At 47.5% G+C, this 21,336-nt stretch overlaps 1 protein-coding gene across 1 annotated transcript in view; it reads right to left on the bottom strand.

Moving 5' to 3' along the window:
* col6a3 (collagen, type VI, alpha 3) overlaps positions 1-21,336 on the bottom strand; it is a 355,278-nt gene that overhangs the window by 250,378 nt on the left and 83,564 nt on the right. The window contains exons 13-29 of the mRNA XM_068036295.1: positions 17,657-17,768; positions 17,481-17,567; positions 17,308-17,416; positions 17,009-17,101; positions 16,341-16,587; positions 14,806-14,927; positions 14,515-14,723; positions 13,956-14,042; positions 10,473-10,613; positions 9,057-9,128; positions 8,095-8,209; positions 7,740-7,890; positions 7,324-7,489; positions 6,960-7,196; positions 6,743-6,825; positions 5,231-5,373; positions 2,522-2,673 (exon numbers count right to left, since the gene is read on the bottom strand). Of these exons, the coding sequence (XP_067892396.1) occupies positions 2,522-2,673; positions 5,231-5,373; positions 6,743-6,825; positions 6,960-7,196; positions 7,324-7,489; positions 7,740-7,890; positions 8,095-8,209; positions 9,057-9,128; positions 10,473-10,613; positions 13,956-14,042; positions 14,515-14,723; positions 14,806-14,927; positions 16,341-16,587; positions 17,009-17,101; positions 17,308-17,416; positions 17,481-17,567; positions 17,657-17,768 (2,326 nt within the window). The remainder of the gene's footprint in view (positions 1-2,521; positions 2,674-5,230; positions 5,374-6,742; positions 6,826-6,959; positions 7,197-7,323; positions 7,490-7,739; positions 7,891-8,094; positions 8,210-9,056; positions 9,129-10,472; positions 10,614-13,955; positions 14,043-14,514; positions 14,724-14,805; positions 14,928-16,340; positions 16,588-17,008; positions 17,102-17,307; positions 17,417-17,480; positions 17,568-17,656; positions 17,769-21,336) is intronic.

Raw genomic sequence — 21,336 nt, 5'->3', positions numbered from 1 at the left:
GAGGTTCTCAAATACACCATCATGGAATCATAGCATAGTACAGCACAGAGAGAGACCATTTGGCCCATCAAGCTTGTGCCAGTTCTTCTGAAGAACAATCCAGTTCATCCCACTCTTCCATCCTTTCATAGAGAGATACAGCACTGAAACAGGCTCTTCGGCCCACCAAGTCTGTGCTGACCATCAACCACCCATTTATACTAATCTTACATTAATCTCATATTCCCTACCACATCCCCTCCTACATTAATCCCATATTCCCTACCGCTCTCCTACCACCTATCTACATTAGGGGCAATTTACAATGGCCAATTTACCTATCAACCTGCAAGTCTTTGGCGGTGGGAGGAAACCAGAGCACCCAGCAGAAACCCACGCAGTCACAGGGAGAACCTGCAAGCTCCACACAGGCAGTACCCAGAACCAAACCTGGGTCACTGGAGCTGTGAGGCTGCGGTGCTAACCACTGTGCCACTCAGTATCCCCCTGTATTTTTGCTCCAAGTATTTATGCAACACTCTTTCGAAAGCTTCTGTTGAATCTTTATCCACCAGCCTATCAGGCAGTGTTTTCAATATCCTAACCACTCATTGCATAAAAACATTTTTCCTCATGTCACCTCTGGTTATTTTGTCAATCACCTTAAATCTGTGCCCTCTGGTTCAGCATTAGAAACAGTTTCTTAAACTCTTCCTGAGTTTAAACACCTCTATCAAATCACATTTGTAAAAAAAAAACTGTTTAATATTTCTGCCATATATTCACCTCAAGAAGACACAGAAGGATAACAAAAATAGACTTTCTCCTTCATCCCTGAGTGTTCATATACTAACTGGGCATAAATTTGCCTAGAAGTGTCCTTAAAAAGGAGTTTTAAGGTATTCTGCAAAATTCTTGGAAACACCAAGACGTAAATTTAACAACTGTCAGGCAAGCCGCCCCCTCACCCCCCAACCTGCCAAGAATGAGGAAAATTAATTTTGCCACGTGAACATTGATTTTAAACTGCTGATGGTGAAGAAAGAACTTGCTTTAAAAATAATAGGAGACTTTGGCTGGAGAGATGCATTAGCATATCAACAGACAAGTACTTCAAAGGACAAAGGAGCTATTCCCTGCTCCAGTTTAATCCACAATGGACTTTTGATTACCAAAAATTGAAGCATTTCAGGTTAACTAGGCTGTTAGCTCCTGGACTGAGAACACCTCTCTCCTGTCTGCTCTCAGTTCGCTCTCACCAGCTTTGGAAACCATTGAAGACATATGAGCCCCGAGAGAGAAAAGTCTCCTCCAGTTAACAAGGTTTAAGAAGAATACTGGGCCCAACGAAAAGTACTCTAGGACTCTACGGTGAGCTGGAAACACAGAAACAGTAACAAGAAACCCTTTTTAGAGACTGCCTCAAACCTCACCATTTTATTTTTCTTCTGATCTTTTCTGTCCCCATTTGCATGTGTGTATCACACTCGAATCACTTTAAACAGGCTCCAGAAGCTGGCTGAGCGTGTCTACCCTGAGGCACAGTGTGGCTTTCGAGCAAAGAGATCCACCATTGACATGCTGTTTTCCCTTTGCCAGCTACATGAGAAATGCCGTGAACAACAGATGTCCCTCTACAATCCTTTCATTGATCTCACCAAAGCCTTTGACCTCGTCAGCAGACGTGGTCTCTTCAGACTACTAGAAAAGATCGGATGTCCACCAAAGCTACTAAGTATCATCACCTGATTCCATGACACTATGAAAGGCACAATTCAGCATAGCGGTGCCTCATCAGACCCCTTTCCTATCCTGAGTGGCATGAAACAGGGCTGTGTTCTCACACCTACACTGTTTGGGATCTTCTTCTCCTTGCTGCTCTCACATGCGTTCAAGTCTTCAGCAGAAAGAATTTTCCTCCACACAAGATCAGGGGGGCAGGTTGTTCAACCTTGCCCGTCTAAGAGCGAAGACCAAAGTACGGAAAGTCCTCATCAGGGAACTCCTCTTTGCTGACGATGCTGCATTAACATCTCACACTGAAGAGTGTCTGCAGAATCTCATCGACAGGATTGCGGCTGCCTGCAACGAATTTGGCCTAACCATCAGCCTCAAGAAAATGCATATCATGGGACAGGATGTCAGAAATGCTCCATCCATCAATATCGGCGACCACGCTCTGGAAGTGGTTCAAGAGTTCACCTACCTAGGCTCAACTATCACCAGTAACCTGTCTCTCGATGCAGAAATCAACAAGCGCATGGGAAAGGCTTCCACTGCTATGTCCAGACTGGCCAAGAGAGTGTGGGAAAATTGCGCACTGACACGGAACACAAAAGTCCGAGTGTATCAAGCCTGTGTCCTCAGTACCTTGCTCTACGGCAGCGAGGCCTGGACAACGTATGTCAGCCATGAGCAACATCTCAATTCATTCCATCTTCGCTGCCTCCGGAGAATCCTTGGCATCAAGTGGCAGGACCGTATCTCCAACACAGAAGTTCTCGAGGCAGCCAACATCCCCAGCATATACATCCTACTGAGCCAGCAGCGCTTGAGATGGCTTGGCCATGTGAGCCACATGGAAGATGGCAGGATCCCCAAGGACACTTTGTTCAGCAAGCTCGTCAATGGTATCAGACCCACCGGCCATCCATGTCTCCGCTTTAAAGACGTCTGCAAACGCGACATGAAGTCCTGTGACATTGATCCCAAGTCGTAGGAATCAGTTGCCAGCAATCACCAGAGCTGGCGGGCAGCCATAAAGGCGGGGCTAAAGTGTGGCGAGTCGAAGAGACTTAGCAGTTGGCAGGAAAAAAGACAGAAGCACAAGGGGAGAGCCAACTGTGTAACAGCCCCGACAACCAATTTTATCTGTTGCACCTGTGGAAGAGTCTGTCAGTCTACAATTGGCCTTTATAGCCACTCCAGGCGCTGCTTCACAATCCACTGACCACCTCCAGGCGCTTACCCATTGTCTCTCGAGACAAGGAGGCCAAAGAAGAAGATCACATGTGCATGCTAGCATGAGAGCATCGTTATATCCGTAGGCATTAACCGTATTAGAGTTTAAGTTTAAAGTTTAATAAATTTCACTTTTCTTCTTTAAACCTAAAGAAAAGATTTCTGTGCCTTATAATTGGAAAGCTATGAACAAGGATTCACAAAGGGGGAGCTCAGAACACAGTGTGTTTAAAAATAAACCCTGTTACAATAAGACCAGGTGAAGATAGTAAAATACCTCTAGTCACCTTTCTCACCTGGTCATAACACAACTATGCTTGTTTTCAAGACAGCACAAAAATAATAAGGAACCTCTCTGTTAGAATCTCTTCTAATTAGTGACTTGAAACAAAGACACTCGGCTGTTCAAGGATAATGAAGGATCATGATCGAATGACCATGAGCATGGTCATCCACATATCTTATGCTATGTCCACTGTTGTGACTTACAATCATACCAAGTGAGCGGGTCCTCACACATGGCCCTGAAATCCTGATTCTTCACTGGGTTTTCTTCATACTTGTATTTATGGCCCAGAAAGTAAACATTCTACCAGTTAATAGATCAATCTCTTCTTTCCAAAGGCATTAAGAATTGTTCATTTTCAGTACTTGGCATGTCTCTGTCACTTGCTAACAGATAAGAGAAACTTTGAAAAAGTGAGGAAAATGTTCATCTCCAGAAAAGGGTGGGTTTGCGTTGATTGGGATGTGATCATTTTTTAAAATCTCAAACTCGAACCCAACCTGCCTCAAACTTGCCCACTTCCTAGTTTAACAAAGGCAGGACAGGTGGCGGTCAACCAACATTATAATATTGCAGTAAGGCTACGTGTCTCACATTTTATATGCCTCCCAACTTGAATGCTGGCTGACCGGGTTACCTAGACCTCAGGAAAACTGACAGCTAAAGGGAGGCGAGGGCTGCTGTCTTGAAGAGGTAAGTGCCTTTCCAGAATGGCTTGTGGGCCAGTAGGAGCAGCAGTGCTTCCTCCCAGCACCTGCAGCTAACCCGCATCCCTCTCCGCGATCGGAGCCCTCTGCAATCGGACCCGCACCCCCGTCCTGTGATTGAAATCTCCACCCACCCGATCAGAAATCCTCCATCATATCACCAACCCCACCCCCTCCAGCACAAATTTGTTTTGAATGCTTTATGTATTCACATTCATACCACCCAGTCCTAACTCCAATATTTTGGAAATTTGACCCAGCTTTCCCTTGTTTTTCTTTTATTGTTTTTTTAAGAATTGGTTGCACTTTCTACAATAGTTGTTTTCCCATAAGTTCAGCCGCTTTCATTCTCCTCTTCTTTGAAGGATTATAAACATATTGACTTCTGAAGCAGTTCTGGATGCAGTGTTCAGATCCATTCACAATTCCTCAGATAATGAAGCAGTCATCCAGACTTGGGCTGGTAAGTGGCAAATAATATTCATGTAATGGTCATCACCAACCTTCCTCTTTCATAAAGCTTATAATGGGATGCCTATTTTGACCATTCATTCGAAGGCCTCCTGAGATGCCATGTGGAGAAATGAGGTGCTTCGTGCCACAGATCTTAGGTAGGCAGGTTGATGCAACATGATGTTTTTCATGGTCTGGGACTCATGGCCACAATCGCACTTTGGGTCATTCCTCATCTTCCACTATTGGAGCAGGTGGTCGCGGTGCTCATGCCCTGTGCGGATTTGGTTGATCGCTGTCCACTATCTTTGTGGGAGGTCGAATTTTTACCTTGGTGATGAGACTAGCCAAACACCCATACTCAACAATGGTCTGCCACAGGGGTCAGTGCTCGAACCAGCCCTTTTTTAAAATCGAATATAAAATGGGCACACACTGCACCAAATCCAGGAAGTTCTTCGTCTCCAACAAGAAAGAGTCTAAATACATCCTCTTGACATTCAATGGCACTACCATCACTGAATTGGCCACCAGCAACAACCTGCTGGAGGGGGGGCGGGCGGGGGTTGTCATTGACCAGAAACCTAACTGGACCAACCACATAAATACTGTGGCTACAAGAGGAGGTCAGAAACTAGGAGCTGAATTTTACCAGCCCAATGGAGAGAGGCTGGGAAGCTGGAGGAGTGGTAAAATTGAGGTGGATGGTGCGGGAGGGAAGCACAAAGCCTTTTTGTCTCGACCGGCTATTGTGAAAGGCGGCTGGGATAGCAGGAGGAGGATGCACTGGAGCAAGCGGGAAGGTGATTCAACCTGTTAAACAGGCAATTAACAGCGATTTTACCAGGTTTTTCTCGTTTTTCCACAGGTGTACAGGAATGAAGGCGCTTCATGACCTCGCCAGCTATATCGAGGTGGAGACTGAGCGGGATGTCAGTGTTGGCCGTAGTCGCCAGCCATTGCGAGCAGTGTCGTGGCAGGGTGGAGCTGGTTGGACAATGGAGGTCATAATCAGGAGTAGGGGCAAACTTGCCCAGCACAGTGGGGCATTCCGCTTGGGTGCCCTCTCAGACTTGGCACCTGTATATACAGAGCAAGCGGAGGTGGTTGGTCCTGAGATCTGATTATAGCTATTTGCTATGGGCCTCATTCACTCAGGCTTCAAGACCTCCAGTGAGGAGGAGTATCAGAGAGGGAGAGAGCTGCAGCCAGAGGCAGCGGGGCAGCAGCAACCAAAGGAGCATCAGGATCAGGAGCCTGGGATAGGCAATGGGGAGAAGGAGGGGACAGAGGGGCACGCAACCAGCCTCTTGCACACAAATGAAAATACCCCAGAAGACTGTGCCTCCCCAGGGAATGGTCACCGAGCTGTGTGCCATGATGGCAAATGAGCTGAGCCCTATGGGGAGGGGCGGGCACCCAATGCCTGTGGTGTTGAAGGTCACCATGGTGCTGAATTTCTACGCTGCAGAATCATTCCAGGAATCTTCTGGGGATCTCTGTGGAATCTCTCAGTCTACGGCTCATTGCTGTATTCAGATGGTCACCTTTGCCATGTTCAAGAGGGCCAGCCAGTGCATGTGCTTCCACACCGATCCGGAGAGTCAGGCTGAGAGGACTATAGGATTCGGGACCATCACTGGATTCCCCCAGATGCAGGGTGTCATCGACTGCATACATGTGGCCATCAGGCTCCCACTGACCAGGCAGCAGCTTTCATCAACAGGAAGTACTTCCACTTGCTCAATGTACAACTGGTCTGCAACCACTGCAAATGGATCCTTCAGGTCTGTGCAAGGTTCCTGAGAAGCTGCTACAACATCTACATACTAAGGCAGTTCCAGGACTCCTGTGAAATCTCAAGGATGGATACTGGGTGACAAGGATTAGGCACTAAAAAGATGGCTGCTGACACGTATGAGGAAGCCATGCACAGATGCAGTAGAGAGATACAACACCTGCCACGGGCAACTCGAATGACCATCGAGCAGGACAAAGGACTTCTGAAGGTGATGTTCCAATGCCTGAAAGATCTGGTGGAGCCCTTCAATATACCCCAGCAAGGGTCTCGCGTATCATGGTGGTGTGGTGTGCTCTGCACAACCTGGTGCCACAGAGGGGAGAAGCTTTGAACAATGAAGACATCCTGGAGCGAGATGCCTCCTCCAACAATAAGAAAGAGAGGGGGATGGTGACCAGGCACAACAGGATGAAGACCCCGAGGGACAGCAAGCAAGGCACAATGAGAGACGCATAACACAAATACATTTTACATGAGCCTTACTTTCACACTCAATCAATCCAGTAAATCTCCCACCTTCTGCAGACCTGTTGTAATGTCCTTCATTGCCCTTACCATTTTCCTGCAGCCGTCACCACATGAGGCATCAGCACGGGAAATGCTGTAACCTTATTCAGTGTGCTCCTTCTCATCATATCCTTTGCGGGAGCCAGTGAACTGTTAATGGCTCAGTAGAGTTTAAAAAAGTAAAGGATTCTTTCAGTGGTGCACAGTATCACAATTCATATCAGACAAGAATACATCAAGGTGACATCTAACATCAGGATCTAACCCCATGCAACGCAAATGCAGCTAGGTGGGCTTTTTCACGTGCTTGTGGGTACTCTGATCTGATGCTCCCCCTGCGCTGACTGCTGAGATGGAGGCAGCCTGCCAACCTTTCTGCTCCATGGCCTTCAATAACTGTGGCGGTTGTCCTCTGATTGCCGGAGGCCTGGAAGGCCCCGGCATATTGAGGGCCTCCTCCACAAGTGCAAGTGCCCCTCTGTCTTTGCGGTTTCATAAGGAGCTTGTGTCACAATCAGGGGGGTCAAGGAGCCACCGTCTACACAGGGAGCACCCTGAGAGGAGCCCCCAAATGCTGCAGACAGCCTCTCCTCCACCCTTTCAGGGCACACTTGGCCCTCCCTGCTTACCTGAGGAATCCGAGGTTCCCATGATGGCTCCAAATGTCTTGACCACATCTCGCCCAGCCATTGTTCCACAGAGCTCATGGAGGTGACAATGGCTTGCAGGTCCGCGCACGTCTCTGTTATCCACTGGGTGGTTTGCTGGATGTGGCTCTCCATGAGGGTCGCCAATCTCTCAATGGAGGAAGCCATGCGCATACATGCCAGAGCTGTGGGTGCGTGGCTGCTGGTTCACGCACCTCAAACGGCAGCTCCAGCATCCGTCACCTTGAGGAGACTCCAGAGGCATGTCATTAGCCTATGCTGAGCATCACCAGGCCCTCCCACAGTCCTCCGAATGAGTGACCTCAGCTTTCAGTGCATCCATCAGCTGCTCAGGCACATCAATGCTGTGCTCACCAGATTGTGTCCCGCGTTATAACCGTGCACAATCACCCATCGTCATGAGAGTATCTGCACTGGTGGAGGGTGTGGGAGAATGATGTGACAGCACAGCCTGTGAGGTCTCATCCTCCTCCTCAGAGGTGATGGGCTGTTTCTCAGGATTGGTGGCTGGCCGCTCTTTTCTATGACCTGCAAGAGAGTTAAGACTAATGAGAGGGCTGTATGCTTTCTTACATGTCCTTCCAGCTACTCATCATCTGGAGGTCTGTGTGAGCAGCATTGCACACATGGGCACAATGCTTTCTGCTCGTCAAAGAGTTTCTTGCGCCCGTCCATTAGTCCACTCACTCTCTCGGGGCTCCACACCCGTATCACCATCCACAATAGCCCAACCTGCCTCCATTCCAACCAGTTTCAGCGCATCTTCCTCCATGTGATTCAGGCTGGTCATGTAGGACATGCCGTCTCTGGTTCCTAACATTTCCCGAGCATTATGAGCTTTCCGCTCCTGCAAGCACATAAATTCCCATTGCTGGTCATCCATCAAAGAAAGACACAACTTCCTATGTTGGTGGCAGCCTGCATGTCCAACACAGTGCTACAGGTAAGCTTCCTCCATGCAGCCAATCAGCATTGGCTGTGCTGGAGTCACCTCTGCCTGACTGGTGTCCTGCACAGAGAGACTGACTTGCATTTGAGTGCCAATGCTGATGCCTGGGCATCTCCACTGACTGGGTGGGCACCCTTCTCCTATCTCTTATTCACCTTCTGTCACATTTAAGGATGCCAGCTTAATGTTAAGCACTGCACTCACCTTACCAGAACACATCAGCTCATTGACCCTTTTCCAGCAATGCAGCCAGGCATGAGGGACAACCCCCATGGCTGATGATCACCTCTACAACCTCCATCCAGGCCTGCTTGGTCTGCTGCACTGGTCCTCTCCTGCCATCCTGGGCAAACATGACTTCCCTCTGCACCCTTACAGCCTGGAGGAGTACCTCGAGGGAGGCATTGGTGGATCTTGGGGCAACTCTTGATCGGGCTTTGGCCATTTCCTCCACTTGCAATGCTGCCAGGGCTCTCTTAGCCCTCCCTCCAGGGCTGCTACACTAGCCTGTGTTGCTGCCTGGCTTTTAAAGATGGCACCAGCAGCTGATGTTCCAGAACTTCCCCCCGCTCATCCTGTCTCACTGGACACCTCCCCCGCTTGCCAGCCATTAATTGGTTGGCCCTGATAATAGCACCACCCACCCACCCACCCCTTACGCAATCTCACGCTTCTGACCCCAGCGGTGGAAGTTGTTGCCTCCACGTAAAATCCAGTCTTAGGTATTCTGCAGTGAATGACTCACCTCCTGACTCCCCTGACCACCGACAAGCACACGTAATGATTGTGCTGGAATACTCTCCAAGTGTCTGGATGACTGCAGGTCCAACAACACTCAAGAAATTCAACACCATCCAGGACAAAGCTCTCTGCTTGATAGGCACCCCATTCTCCATCTTAAACATTCATTCCCCGCACCACTGGCACAACGTGGCAGCAGTGTGTGCCATCTGCAAGATGCTCTGCACCAACTTTCCAAGGCTTTTTTGACAACACCTTCCAAACCCATGACCCCTACCACCTAGAAGAACAATGGGAGCCGACATGTGGGAACATCATCACCTCCAAGTTCCCCTCAAAGTCACACACCATCCTGACTTGGAACTATATCACCGTTCCTTCACAGTCACTGGGTCAAAATCCTGGAACTCCCTAGCAGCACGGTGGGAGCACCTTCACCGCATGGACTACAACGGTTCAAGAAAACACCTCACCACCAGCTTCTCAAGGGCAATTAGGGATGGACAATAAATGCTGGCTTTGGCAGTGGCGTTCAAAATTCATGAATAAAAATATTCAAAAGCTGTAATAAAAACAAGAAATGCTGGAAATACTCAGCAGGTCTGGCAGCATCTGTGGAGAGAGAAGCAGAGTTAACATTTCAGGTTAGCGACCCTTCATCAGAACTGGCAAATGTTAGAAATGTAATAGGTTTTAAGCAAATAAAGCAAATTATTTATGATTATTGAAAAGCTGTGTTCCTCACTTTGACCACATGCATTATCTTTATTCCATTCTATCTCGGGATGGTTAAAAAAAACAAATATTAGTTCTCTGTGTTCTTACATATCGCTGTTAACTGTTTGCAGAACTTCTCTCTTTTGCTTGATTGCCTATAATGCGCACCAAGAAATGTACACACCTGTTCCAATTTCTTATGTGAATCCATATCGATTGTCTTAATACAACCTCCTAAAATAGCCTTATACTTTAGTTCTGTGATCTTTCTCTAGTTTCTCTCCTATCTCTCCTCATGCCCTATCCAAGCTCATCTTGTCCAGGACACCCACCTCCTGTTCCTTCGACCCTATTCCCACTAAACCGCTGACCACCCAACTCCCCTCCCTGGTCCCCAAATTAGCTGATATTGTTCACAGTTCTCTCTCTTCAGGTACTGTCCTTCTCTCCTTTGAATCTGCTATCATCACGCTGTCCTCAAAAAACCAACCCTTAACCCTACCATCCTTGTAAACAACCATCCCATCTCCAAACTCCCTCCACTTCTCTAAAGTCTTTGAAGGTGTTCTCGCCTCCCAAATCCATGCCCATCTTCACCGGAACTCCATGTTTGAATCCCTCCAATCAGCTTTCCACCCCTGCCATAGTACTGAAATGGCTCTTATGAAAGTCACAAATAACATCCTATGCGACTGTGACAAACTATCCCTTGTGCGTATTTCATTGCACCTTGCCTGTTGTCCCTCGTGGTCTTCCTTATATTGTCACCATCCCCCTTCAAATCCTCAGCGTTGGAGGAGGCACCTCGCTCCACGATGTCCTCATTGTTCAAAGCTTCTCCCTTCTAAAGCGCCAAGTTGTGCAGAGCACAGCACACCACCACGTGAGACCCTTGCTGGGGTATACTGAAGGGCTACAGCAGATCTATCCAGGTATCTGAACCACATCTTCAGAAGCCCTATGGCCTGCGTGATGGTCACTCGAGCTGTCGCGTGGCAACTGTTGTATCTCCCCTCTGCATCTGTGCACAGGCATCAGCAGCCACAACTTCAGTGTCCTTGTCACTCAGTATCCAACCTTGAAGGCACATGGTGGGGGGGCCTGAAAAGCTCAGGCATCTGGGACTATCTTAGTATGAAGGCGTCATGACAGCTTCCCGGGAACCTTGCACAGACCTAAAGGATCCGTTTGGGTTGGTCACATAACAGTTGTACATTGAACGAGTGGTAGCCCTTCCTATTGATTAAGGCTGCTGCCTGGTCTATGGGAGCCTTGATGGCCACATGCATGCAGTCAATGTCACCCAGTACCCGGGGAAAATCCAGCGATGGGCCTGAATCCTATAGCCCTCTCAGTCTGTCAGGATGGGCCAGCCCTCTTGAGCATGGCATTTGTGACCATCTTGATGCAGTGATGAGCCGCAGACTGGGAGATTGCACACATATCTCCAGAAGATCCCTGAAATGATCCTAAGGCTTAGAAATGCAGCATCACGATGACCTTCAAACAAAGGCAATAGGTGGCCACCACTTCCCATAGGTCTCAGCTCCTCCTCTAGCATGGCGCACAGCTTGGTGACCATCTCCTTGGATAAGTGTAGTCTTCGGCGACACTGCTGCTCCGACATTACCAGGAAGCAAAGACTCTGACAGTAAACCCTTTCTGGTGGGTAGCATCTTCTGCGCATAAAAGGCTGGTGATGTGCCCCTCTGCAACCTCCTTGTCCATGCCCCCTTCCTGCCCATGGCTGCAGCTCTCTCCCTCTCTGATGCTCCTCCTTACTGGAGGTCTCAAAACCTGAATGAATGAGACCAACCTCAAATTGTTTTATTCACTTCACAAGGCCTCCCACCCCTTTTACTCTGTACACACTTGTGATAAGTCAGAGAGAACACTCAATCAGGATGCCTATGCTTTGCTTGGCAGGTTTGGGAAACATCCAGATTGCCATTGCTGCAGTTTACTCGCTAACACCCTCCCTGTAATACCACATGACCTCTTGCAATGGCTGCCAATTGTAGCCAGGATTGACCTTCCACTAAGCTAACGCCTTCTTATCATTGGTGAGCCTTTGAAGCTTCCTTGTTCTGACACTGATTTACCTTCAAGTAGCTGTTTCCAGTCCACTTTTGCTAAATCCCATCTCAGCTTAGTAAAATTGGCCTTATCCCAACATTATCCCTTTCCGTAACTATGTAACAAGACTATCATTTGCCATGGCTTCTCTCCTACTGCTGCACCACTATCTCTGGTTTTCCCCAAGAATCTATCCGTAGCCTCCTCCTATTTCTCATCTACATGCTGAAAATTCAGCATTAGTTTCACTTGAGGGAAATAAACTTACAGGGCTACCCGTATAGAGCTAGGGAATGGGACTGGTTAGATTACTCTACAGAGAGCCAGCATGGCCTTGATGGGCCAAGTGGCCTCTTTCTGTGCCATTATGATTCCATGAAGCTACGATTCTATGACTCTATGTACACTGACAATGCCCAGCTCTACCTCACCATTGCCTCTCTTGGCTTCTGCACATACTGCTTGCCCGACATCCAGTACTGGATGAGAAAAACATCCTCCAATTAAATATGGAAAGATTGAAGCCATTGTCTCTGGTCCCCACTACAAACTGCATTCCTTGGCTAGCAACACCATCCCTCTCCCTGATAACTGCCTGATGTTGAACCAGACTGTTTGCAACCTTGGTGCCATAAATGACCCCAAGATGAGCTGCATATCCACGCCATCACTAAGACTGCCTATGTCCACCTTCATGACACCACCTAACTCCGCCTGTGCCTCAAATCATCTGCTGCTAAAACTTTCATTCATGCCTTTGTTACCTCTAAACTTGCCAACACACCCCTGACCGGTCTCACACATTCTACCCTCTCTAAACTTGAGGTTATCCAAAATTCTGCTGCCCGCATCCTTACTTGCACGGTTCACCCATCACCCATGTGCTCACTGACCTACATTGATTCCCAGTCAAGCAATGCCTTAGTGTTATATTTCTCATCCTGGTTTTTAAATTCCTCCATGGCCTCGCCCCTCCCTATCTCTGTAATCTCTTCCAGCTCTACAACACTCCAAGATATCTGCACTCCTTTAATTCTGGTCTCTTGAGCACCCCTGATTTTAATTGCTCCACTATTGGTGGCTGCGCCTTCAGCTGCCTAGCACTAAGCCCTGGAATTTCTTCCCTAAACCTCTCTACCTCCTTTAAATCCTTCATAAAACCTACCTCTTTGGCCATCTACCCTAACATCGTCTTAAGTGGCTCAGTGTCAAATTTTGCTGAAGCATCCTGGGGTAGTCTAGCCCTGAGTACCTGGATGCGGTGCTGCAGGAAATTCAATGACCTCGCACAAGTAGTCAAGATCAGTGAGTGTAGCTTCAAATGAGATATCCCACCAAGTGCTGCACATAAAACTTAATGCACCACACCTCATCACTCACTGATAAACAATCTCTATCAATCAGAACTCATGCCTAAATTCAAAGCTTCACCTCATCCTTACACACTCAGCACTGCTGCAAGCCTCACAGTCACATCTCATAGCTAATACACAGTGCCAGTTATTCAACTATGACAGGCAAATCACCCAAACACATTGCACCAAACTCATACTGACACATTTCCCCCTCTCTTGCAGGACAAGGTGGTGCATAACTAGAGGCAGCAGTGTCTAACCAGCAGGGGACAGGCACAGCTGCATATCCTCATTCCCATGTAGGAGACAGTGCTCACCATCATTGGAACAGCCATGCCTAAGGCTGTGGCCAGCAGAGCAGCTGAAAATCTAATGTTCATACCTAATCCTCCTCTCACATCCCACTTCCCCCTCATTCCACAGTCTCTTCTGACGTACAAGCTCCAAATGGTGTTAACATGCACCCCTTACTTTCCTCTCTGCCCTCACTACCACTCTACCCTTGTGCCTTGTATACCTTGCATACCTACACCACATGGACCGCAGCAGTTCAAGAAGGTGGCTCACCACCACCTTCTCAAGGGCCATTAGGGATGGTAATGAATTTTGGCCTTGCCAGCAATGCTCACATCCACGACTGAATCAAAAAAAAAACAAGATCTGCAGACTGACCAGGCAGTGGTGGAACAGCAACAGGTGTAAGAGCAGGAAGACAGTGAAGAAGAAGAAACACCATCACTTGCTCTCACACTCACAGGCACCAGCTCAGATGTTGACCCCGCTTGTACTTTACAGGATAGGATAGAGGTCCGATCTGCCCATGGTGGGGCACCGGGCATGTGCTGCATCCAGAACAGGGGACAAGTGTAGCACATGTGCCAGCTCCCCACAGGGTTAGGGCATGCTTGTCTTCTGCTGCAGAGGACTCAGAAGAGGACATCTATAGGGAAGCCTACAGAAATTAGCTGCTGGGTCATAGAGTCATAGAGAGATACAGCACTAAAACAGGCCCTTCAGCCCACCAAGTCTGTGCCGACCAACAACCACCCATTTATACAAATCCTACATTAATCTCATATATCCCCACCTTCCCACAATTCACCTACCACCTACCGACACTAGGGGCAATTTACAATGGCCAATTTACCTATCAACCTGCAAGTCTTTGGCTGTGGGAGGAAACTGGAGCATCCAGCGGAAACCCACGCGGTCACAGGGAGAACTTGCAAACTCCGCACAGGCAGTACCCAGAACTGAACCTGGGTCGCTGGAGCTGTGAGGCTGCGGTGCTAACCACTGCGCCACTCAATATACACAATGAAATTTTTGGTGCAGTGGGAAGCCTGTTAGAAAGACTGCAGTCAATGTCAAGGAGTGTGGAGGCGACTGGCACCAACGTGGCACAGGGCTTTGCAGAGCTGGGAACCCATCCTGTTCTAATGTGCAAATGGTAGCCAACTCCATATGGTGACTTGCGGACTTAACCATGACATAGCATCTGATGGCCGTTGTCTCAGCTGCCACTGCAACACAAGCAGAAGCCGTCCAACATCTGGGTGCTGCAGTAGAAGCTCAGATGGAAGTCATGCAAACTCAGCTGGCTACAATACAGGGTCACACTGCTGCCATCATAGCTGCAGATACCAGTGTTCAAAGGGGCCTGCAGGATCTCAAAGCAGTCCAGCAATCTGTCCTGCAACACATTACTAAGATTGTTGAGGTGCACCCTTGGGAGAATTGTAGTGGTGCTGTTGAGCATGAACCTGTTGTTCCTCAGGATGACAGCAGTCATCTTTCCACCACTGCCCATTTACCAGTGCCCTTGCTGTTGTCTGTCAGCTGGCCAGCCCACACTGCTGCTACCCATGTCAAGATGGTGCAGTCTGCATCCCTATCTGCTAAAGGCCAGTTCTGCTTGAAATTGTCCTGCAAGGCAATCTGCAGTTTCCCCACTGAAAATCAGCATCTTCCACCAGCCATGCTGCAATCACTGCATAGAGAAAGGCATATGGAAGACAGATGTAAAGGGAATGCACAAGGATGATCAGTTGACACTTTTACACAATATGGCATGATTTAATTTCTAACTTTATTTTGGAATGTTTATTTTTTGGTGCCTTTTATGTTTGCATTGTGGCCGAGCGAATACTGTGATGGTCAGCGACAGAGGGAATGTAAGGGGTGGGACAATTGGTGAATGGGGAATTAGGGTTGCATTTTTAAAAATTCATTCATGGGATGTGGGCATCTCTGGCGAGGCCAACATTTATTGCCCATCCCTAATTGCCCTTGAGAAGGGGTGGGAAGCTGCCTTCTTGAACCACTGCAGTCCATGTGGGGTAGGTACACCAACAGTGCTGTTAGGAAAGGAGTTCCAGGATTTTGACCCAGTGTCAATGAAGGAATGGCAATATAGTTCCAAGTCAGAATGGTGTGTGGCTTGGAGGAGAACTTGCAGGTGGTGGTGTTCCCATGCATTTGCTGCCCTTGCCCTTCTAAGTGATGGAGGTCATGGGTTTGGAAGGTGCTGTCTGAGGAGCCCTGGTGAGTTACAGTTACAGAGATACAGCACTGAAACAGGCCCTTCGGCCCACCGAGTCTGCGCCGACCATCAATCACCCATTGATACTAATCCTACACTAATTCCATATTCCTACCACATCCCCACCTGTCCCTATATTTCCCTACCACCTACCTATACTAGGGGCAATTTATAATGGCCAATTAACCTATCAACCTGCAAGTCTTTGGCACGTGGGAGGAAACCGGAGCACCCGGAGAAAACCCGCGCAGACACAGGGAGAACTCCACACAGGCAGTACCCAGAATTGAACCCGGGTCGCTGGAGCTGTGAGGCTGTGGTGCTAACCACTGCGCCACTGTGCCACTAAACCAGAAGGATTTTTACAACAATCGACAATGACATATATAAACTGTAATAATATAATATATATTATCCATATTTATTAATTGAATTCAAATTCCATCTTCTGCCATGGTGGGATTCGGATCCATGTCCCAGAGCAATACCCTGGGTCTCTGGTCCACTGACAATATCACTATGCCACCACTTCCCATGGTACCATAGTCAGATGAGCCAATCATGGACAACCTTGCCGGAAAAGGGCTGTGTTTCTTGCCTCTTCTCCTCCTCCTCAGCTGGTCGCCATATAGCTGGTGGCAAGGGCTGTGTCCTCATGATGATCAGGTTACGCAGCATTGAGTAGACCACTACAACTCTTGACACATGCTCTTGCCAAGTACTGCCAGAGCGATCCAGGCAGTGGGAGCATTGTTTAGGCAGTCCAATTGTCAACTCAATCACATTCTTTGTGGCAGCATAGCTCTCATCATATGCATGCTGCCCATATGCGTGTGGGTTGTCAACTGGAGTCAGGAGCCATGTCGTCAAAGGATATCCTTTGTCACCCGGTAACCACCCTTTGGTTTGTCATGGTGGCTCAAATGTAGCTGGTGCAGTGGACTGCCATAGAATGAAGGCATCGTGACTGCTGCCAGGATGCCTGCAGGATACTTTGCATATAGTCACACACCAGCTGGATTTTGAGGGAGTTCCATCCCTTTCAGTCATGGTACATCACAGACTTGACATGCGATGCCTGTGAAGCGACAATGGCATCCTGCACCAGGGGGAAGCCTGCAATCCTCACAAAGCCACATGCTCACTCCACCTGCTGCTCTCTGGCAAGAAAGAATGAAATGCAGTCAGCTCTCTTTGCACAGTGAGCCTCAGTGACCTCCCTTATGCAACTGTGGTCGGAAAACTGAGAGATGTTGCAAATATTGCCTGCACCAGCCTGGAAGGGACCACGGTCACCTTCACAGCTGCTGACAATGAGGTCCTCACCCTGCTCTGAGGCTGCTGTTGTGGCTGCAACAGCTGTCAGATTTCAATGAGGACATCCTTAGTGAAACGGAGACATCTGACACATTGGTCTCGATGAGGCTGAGTTCCCTGAGCACCCTGGGCAGATATGGCTTCCTGCTGAGATCTCTCCTCCACCCTCTTCCAGCAGCTTGAACTGCTCTGTGTCAGCTCTGCTCATTCTCCCTGTCATGATGCAAGCAAAGGTAGATGCAAACTACTGCACCCATAATTGGGCGCAAGTGATTTGTGCAGAATCCTTGACGTCAGGACAAAGTCCTCACCATGTGCCACAGCACTCCCTTTAGACTTCAGCAACTTTAAACAGCTCTGAAAACCACCAAACACTTCTACAATTACAGCAACAGCCAGGAGAAATCAATCAGCAACTAACCTGAAAGTAGTTGATGATCCCTTTAAAGAGCACTGGTGGTAGAGGCGGCGAGGGCGGGGTCCTTCCTCCCACTGAACGCTTGTTCAGCTGTGCGAGATTAAGAGGCAACATTAGCTGAAGTGCTAAGCTCTAAGATGGCAGTGCTGGCATCAAATCCACATTACATGCTGACTAACCTCAGAATCTACCATACTTCTGGTGGACGCTCCCTGCGAGTGCGCTAACATGCTTACCAAGCCAATGTCTGGTGTAATTAACACAAGAAGTATACATGCATGCTGCAGACACCTTTTTGGAGACAAACCATCATTCATAACGCCACAAATCTGGGTGTTACTGTGCCAAATTTTGCAGCCTACGATGGAGAAACCTATTGGTCTGTCCTCTGCAGACAATTCCGCCAAAAGATTTAATTTTATGACACTGAGTTCTCTGGATTACACCGAAGACCTAAGATATCCCACATATTGTATAACGTGGCCAATATTAGGGTTTCCTGCACTACCATCTAATTGCATTTTGTTTAGCTTAAAAATAAATGTAGATGGTGAACTCCCACTATCACCCTTACTGGAATAAAATGGCTTATTTATTTCACACAAGCATTCATTCTAGGCAAGAAACCATTTTGTCCAATGCCACCTTATGGCTGAACTCCCACTGAGGCATAACACCTACACTCTTCCGACCTTCCACACGCTCCACTGGTCTCTCACACTGAGCTTTAATTTACTCAATAGCCCAATTGCCACGAGAGAAAAAAACAATTGAAATCAGCTAATCACAACTTTTTTGCAATTAATTGGAAATGTTAGGACTGTTCTCCTTGAGACCGAGAAGGTTAAGTGGTGAACTAATAGAGGATTTCAAGAGGACGATTGGTTTTTACAGAGTTGATAGAGAAAAACTATTATCTTTGGCGAGTGGGTCAATAACCAGAGGTCACAGATTTAAAAGCATTGGCAAAAGATCTAGAGGGGAGATGAGAATTCTTTTCACTCAGGGAATTGTCGGGATCTGGAACAATGGTGGAATAATGAGGCTGCGTGCCCAACATTTATGTACCATTTAAAATTTATTTCTGGACGACCAGGTTTCACGAGCCTTGGGAAATGCAGCAGCTACAGGGAAGTGAGGACATTTGGATCCAGGAGGTAAGTGCCTTTCCATTTACCTGCTGGATCCAATGTACCTGCCTCACAAACCCCCATGCAATGGGACACCCATGTCCCCCCACCACCTCCCCGATTCTTCTGATTCCCCCCACCCCCTCCCCGAGGTCTCCAACCTCCCAATCCCCCCCCCCCGAGGCCTCTGATGCCCCCCTGGAGGCCTCTGATCACCTCACACACTGGCCTCTAATCCCTCAAGCGCAACCCCCCCCCCCACCCTCAGCCCATAATCATCCCTGCCCATCCCTTCCCCCACCCCTCCCAGAATTGACCCCAGGGAAATTCGGACTCAAGCTACAGGACCATCCACTCCCAACCAGTCAAAAAGTTAAAATTCTCCCCTACACTCCAGCCTCCAGCTCTAATTAGATGCAATATTCTAAAGAGTAACTTGAAACAAAACATGAATTCATGTTGTTGATGGAAGGAATGAGTCAACCATTTTGGATCAACACTGGAAAAGATAGGAATCTGCCACTCCAATTTCCTACCCGCAACTTACAGACCATAAATAACATTCTAATCAAAGAAAATTATAAACATGAATACTTACATAAAACAACCTTTAACTGGAATGCGGTTAAGTAAATTTTCCAATTAAAATGTAAACATGACTATACTGTAAACTGCTCTTTGGGAGTCTGTGTCATTTTTATCAAGGTCTGTTTAGTAGCATCTGCCGACACAACTATCAATTATATTTATTCCACGAGGCAGGACTTTGCAGTATTAAGAGTAAGTGAAATGGAAACAATTATACTGTTTTCTTGAGCAAAACACATTACATCTAGGTCAAGCATCTGAGACTAATAAAGGCGCCTTTAGTTAAATTCTTTAGTCTATGATTATGGTTAAGTATGCAACATGGATGTTTCCAAGTTAAATTTTCCAGATGCCAATATCTATGCTTTACTGGCTTTTATGCACATTTTAAATAATCTTTAGTACTGAGACTTATGGAGAGGCTGGGTGGTAGACTGACTCAGAACCTAGTCCTTTTATTACTGGAAACTGCATCAGAATTTAGGTAAGCTTGTTGGAGCTAAAGTTTTCTTTCTCAGTTGCTCATGCAGGTCATACATAGATTAAGTCTGATGTAGTCTTGACCCAGTTCCAACAAAGATATGAGTCCACAGCACAAAACTGTCTATAATTTAGGAATCTTAAGTATATAATTACACTCTCACTCAGGGACCATGGGAAGATTGGTGTGGGAAATGGAAAAGTTCACATTGTTGCAATAAGAGTGCTGTCCTGAATTTATTATTGAAAAATGTTCAGAGCAGTGTAAAAGATGTTGTCGGCTGCACTTAACTTGGACTGGACTAAACATGCAAATGCTTGCTAGCGCAGGGTAGGATGAGTTTTATTCTGTATCCAAATCATACTGCACTTGACTTGGAAGCACCCAATACTGACATAGCGCAGTCTCTTGGAGAAACTGTCCATTCCATTTTCCCAGAATTCTTCTCACCTATTTTGAGTGGTTCTATTCCTCACAATCGTGACATTTATATGCTTTTTCCCTTTAAACCAGTACAGGCAATAATGTGAATAATTAGAAAGAGTGTGAGCATTTAGTGAAGTGCTGGGAGCAGATGGAGTAAAGAAACATGACTGTAAGGCCAACAACAACAACTAGTATTTATATAGTGCCTTTAACATAATAAAATGTTGCAGTGCACGACACAGGAGCATCATAAAGCACAATTTGACACAGAGCCACATAGGATATATTAGGGCAAATGGCCAAAAGCTTGATCAAAAGGTAGGTCTTAAGCTGCATCTTAAAGGAGGAAAGACTGTAGAGAGGCAGGAAGGAATTCCGGAGCTTGGGGCCTATACAACTGAAGGCACAACCACCAACGGCGGAGCAATTAAAATCAGGGGTGTTTAAGTGGCCAGAATTACAGGAGAGCAGATATCTCAGAGGGTTGTAGGGCGAGAGGAGATTACAGAGATAGGGAGGGACAAGGGATTTTGAAAAGAGGATGAGAATTTTAAAATCAATTAACTGCCGACATCAAAGACGCCATCCAGGAGCCCTGTATTTCCCCCAAAGGAGGGACCACCCCGGCCCCGCTAGGAGGCCACCAGGCTTTATCTGGCAGTGTCTCCACAAAGTGGAGGGTCCCTCTGCTTTCAGCAAAATTGAGGTGGAGGTGGGAAGAGGCCCTTAAATGACCATTAATTGGCCACTTAAGGACCTCAATTGGCCTGGGCCTCGGACAAAATGGCAGGGGTCCTGGGCAACGTAGGGAATGGCGCCTCCTGCCATTTTGTTTGCCCAAACCCGCCCCTGTCTCCATGGGTAAAACAAAATTTAGCCCTATGTTTTTGGATGATGTCATCAAGAGGCAGCATGTAGAGAAATAGGAGGGGTCACCAGAAGTAATGCAGGAGCGACAAGAGAAGCCATTGTGTAGATGATTCTCTGGCTATGATTAGATAGATAAGAATGGAAACAGGCGAGTGCAATCCCAGCCAGCTGGATGACAATGGAGATGCTTTGGAAGAGGAGGGTTTGATCAACTGCGTCAAAGGCTGTAGACAGGTCGAGAAGGATGAGGAGGGAAAGATTACCTTTGTCACAGTTATATGGGATCTCATTTGTGGCTTTGAAAAGAGCCATTTTGGTACAGTGGTAGGGGCGGAAACCTGCTAGGAATGATTCAAACATGGAA

This window comes from Heterodontus francisci, chromosome 7 (assembly GCF_036365525.1).
Source record: "Heterodontus francisci isolate sHetFra1 chromosome 7, sHetFra1.hap1, whole genome shotgun sequence".
NCBI lineage: Eukaryota > Metazoa > Chordata > Chondrichthyes > Heterodontiformes > Heterodontidae > Heterodontus > Heterodontus francisci.
Note: the sequence above shows the minus strand (reverse complement) of the source record. Positions and strands in the feature narration are given on the sequence as shown.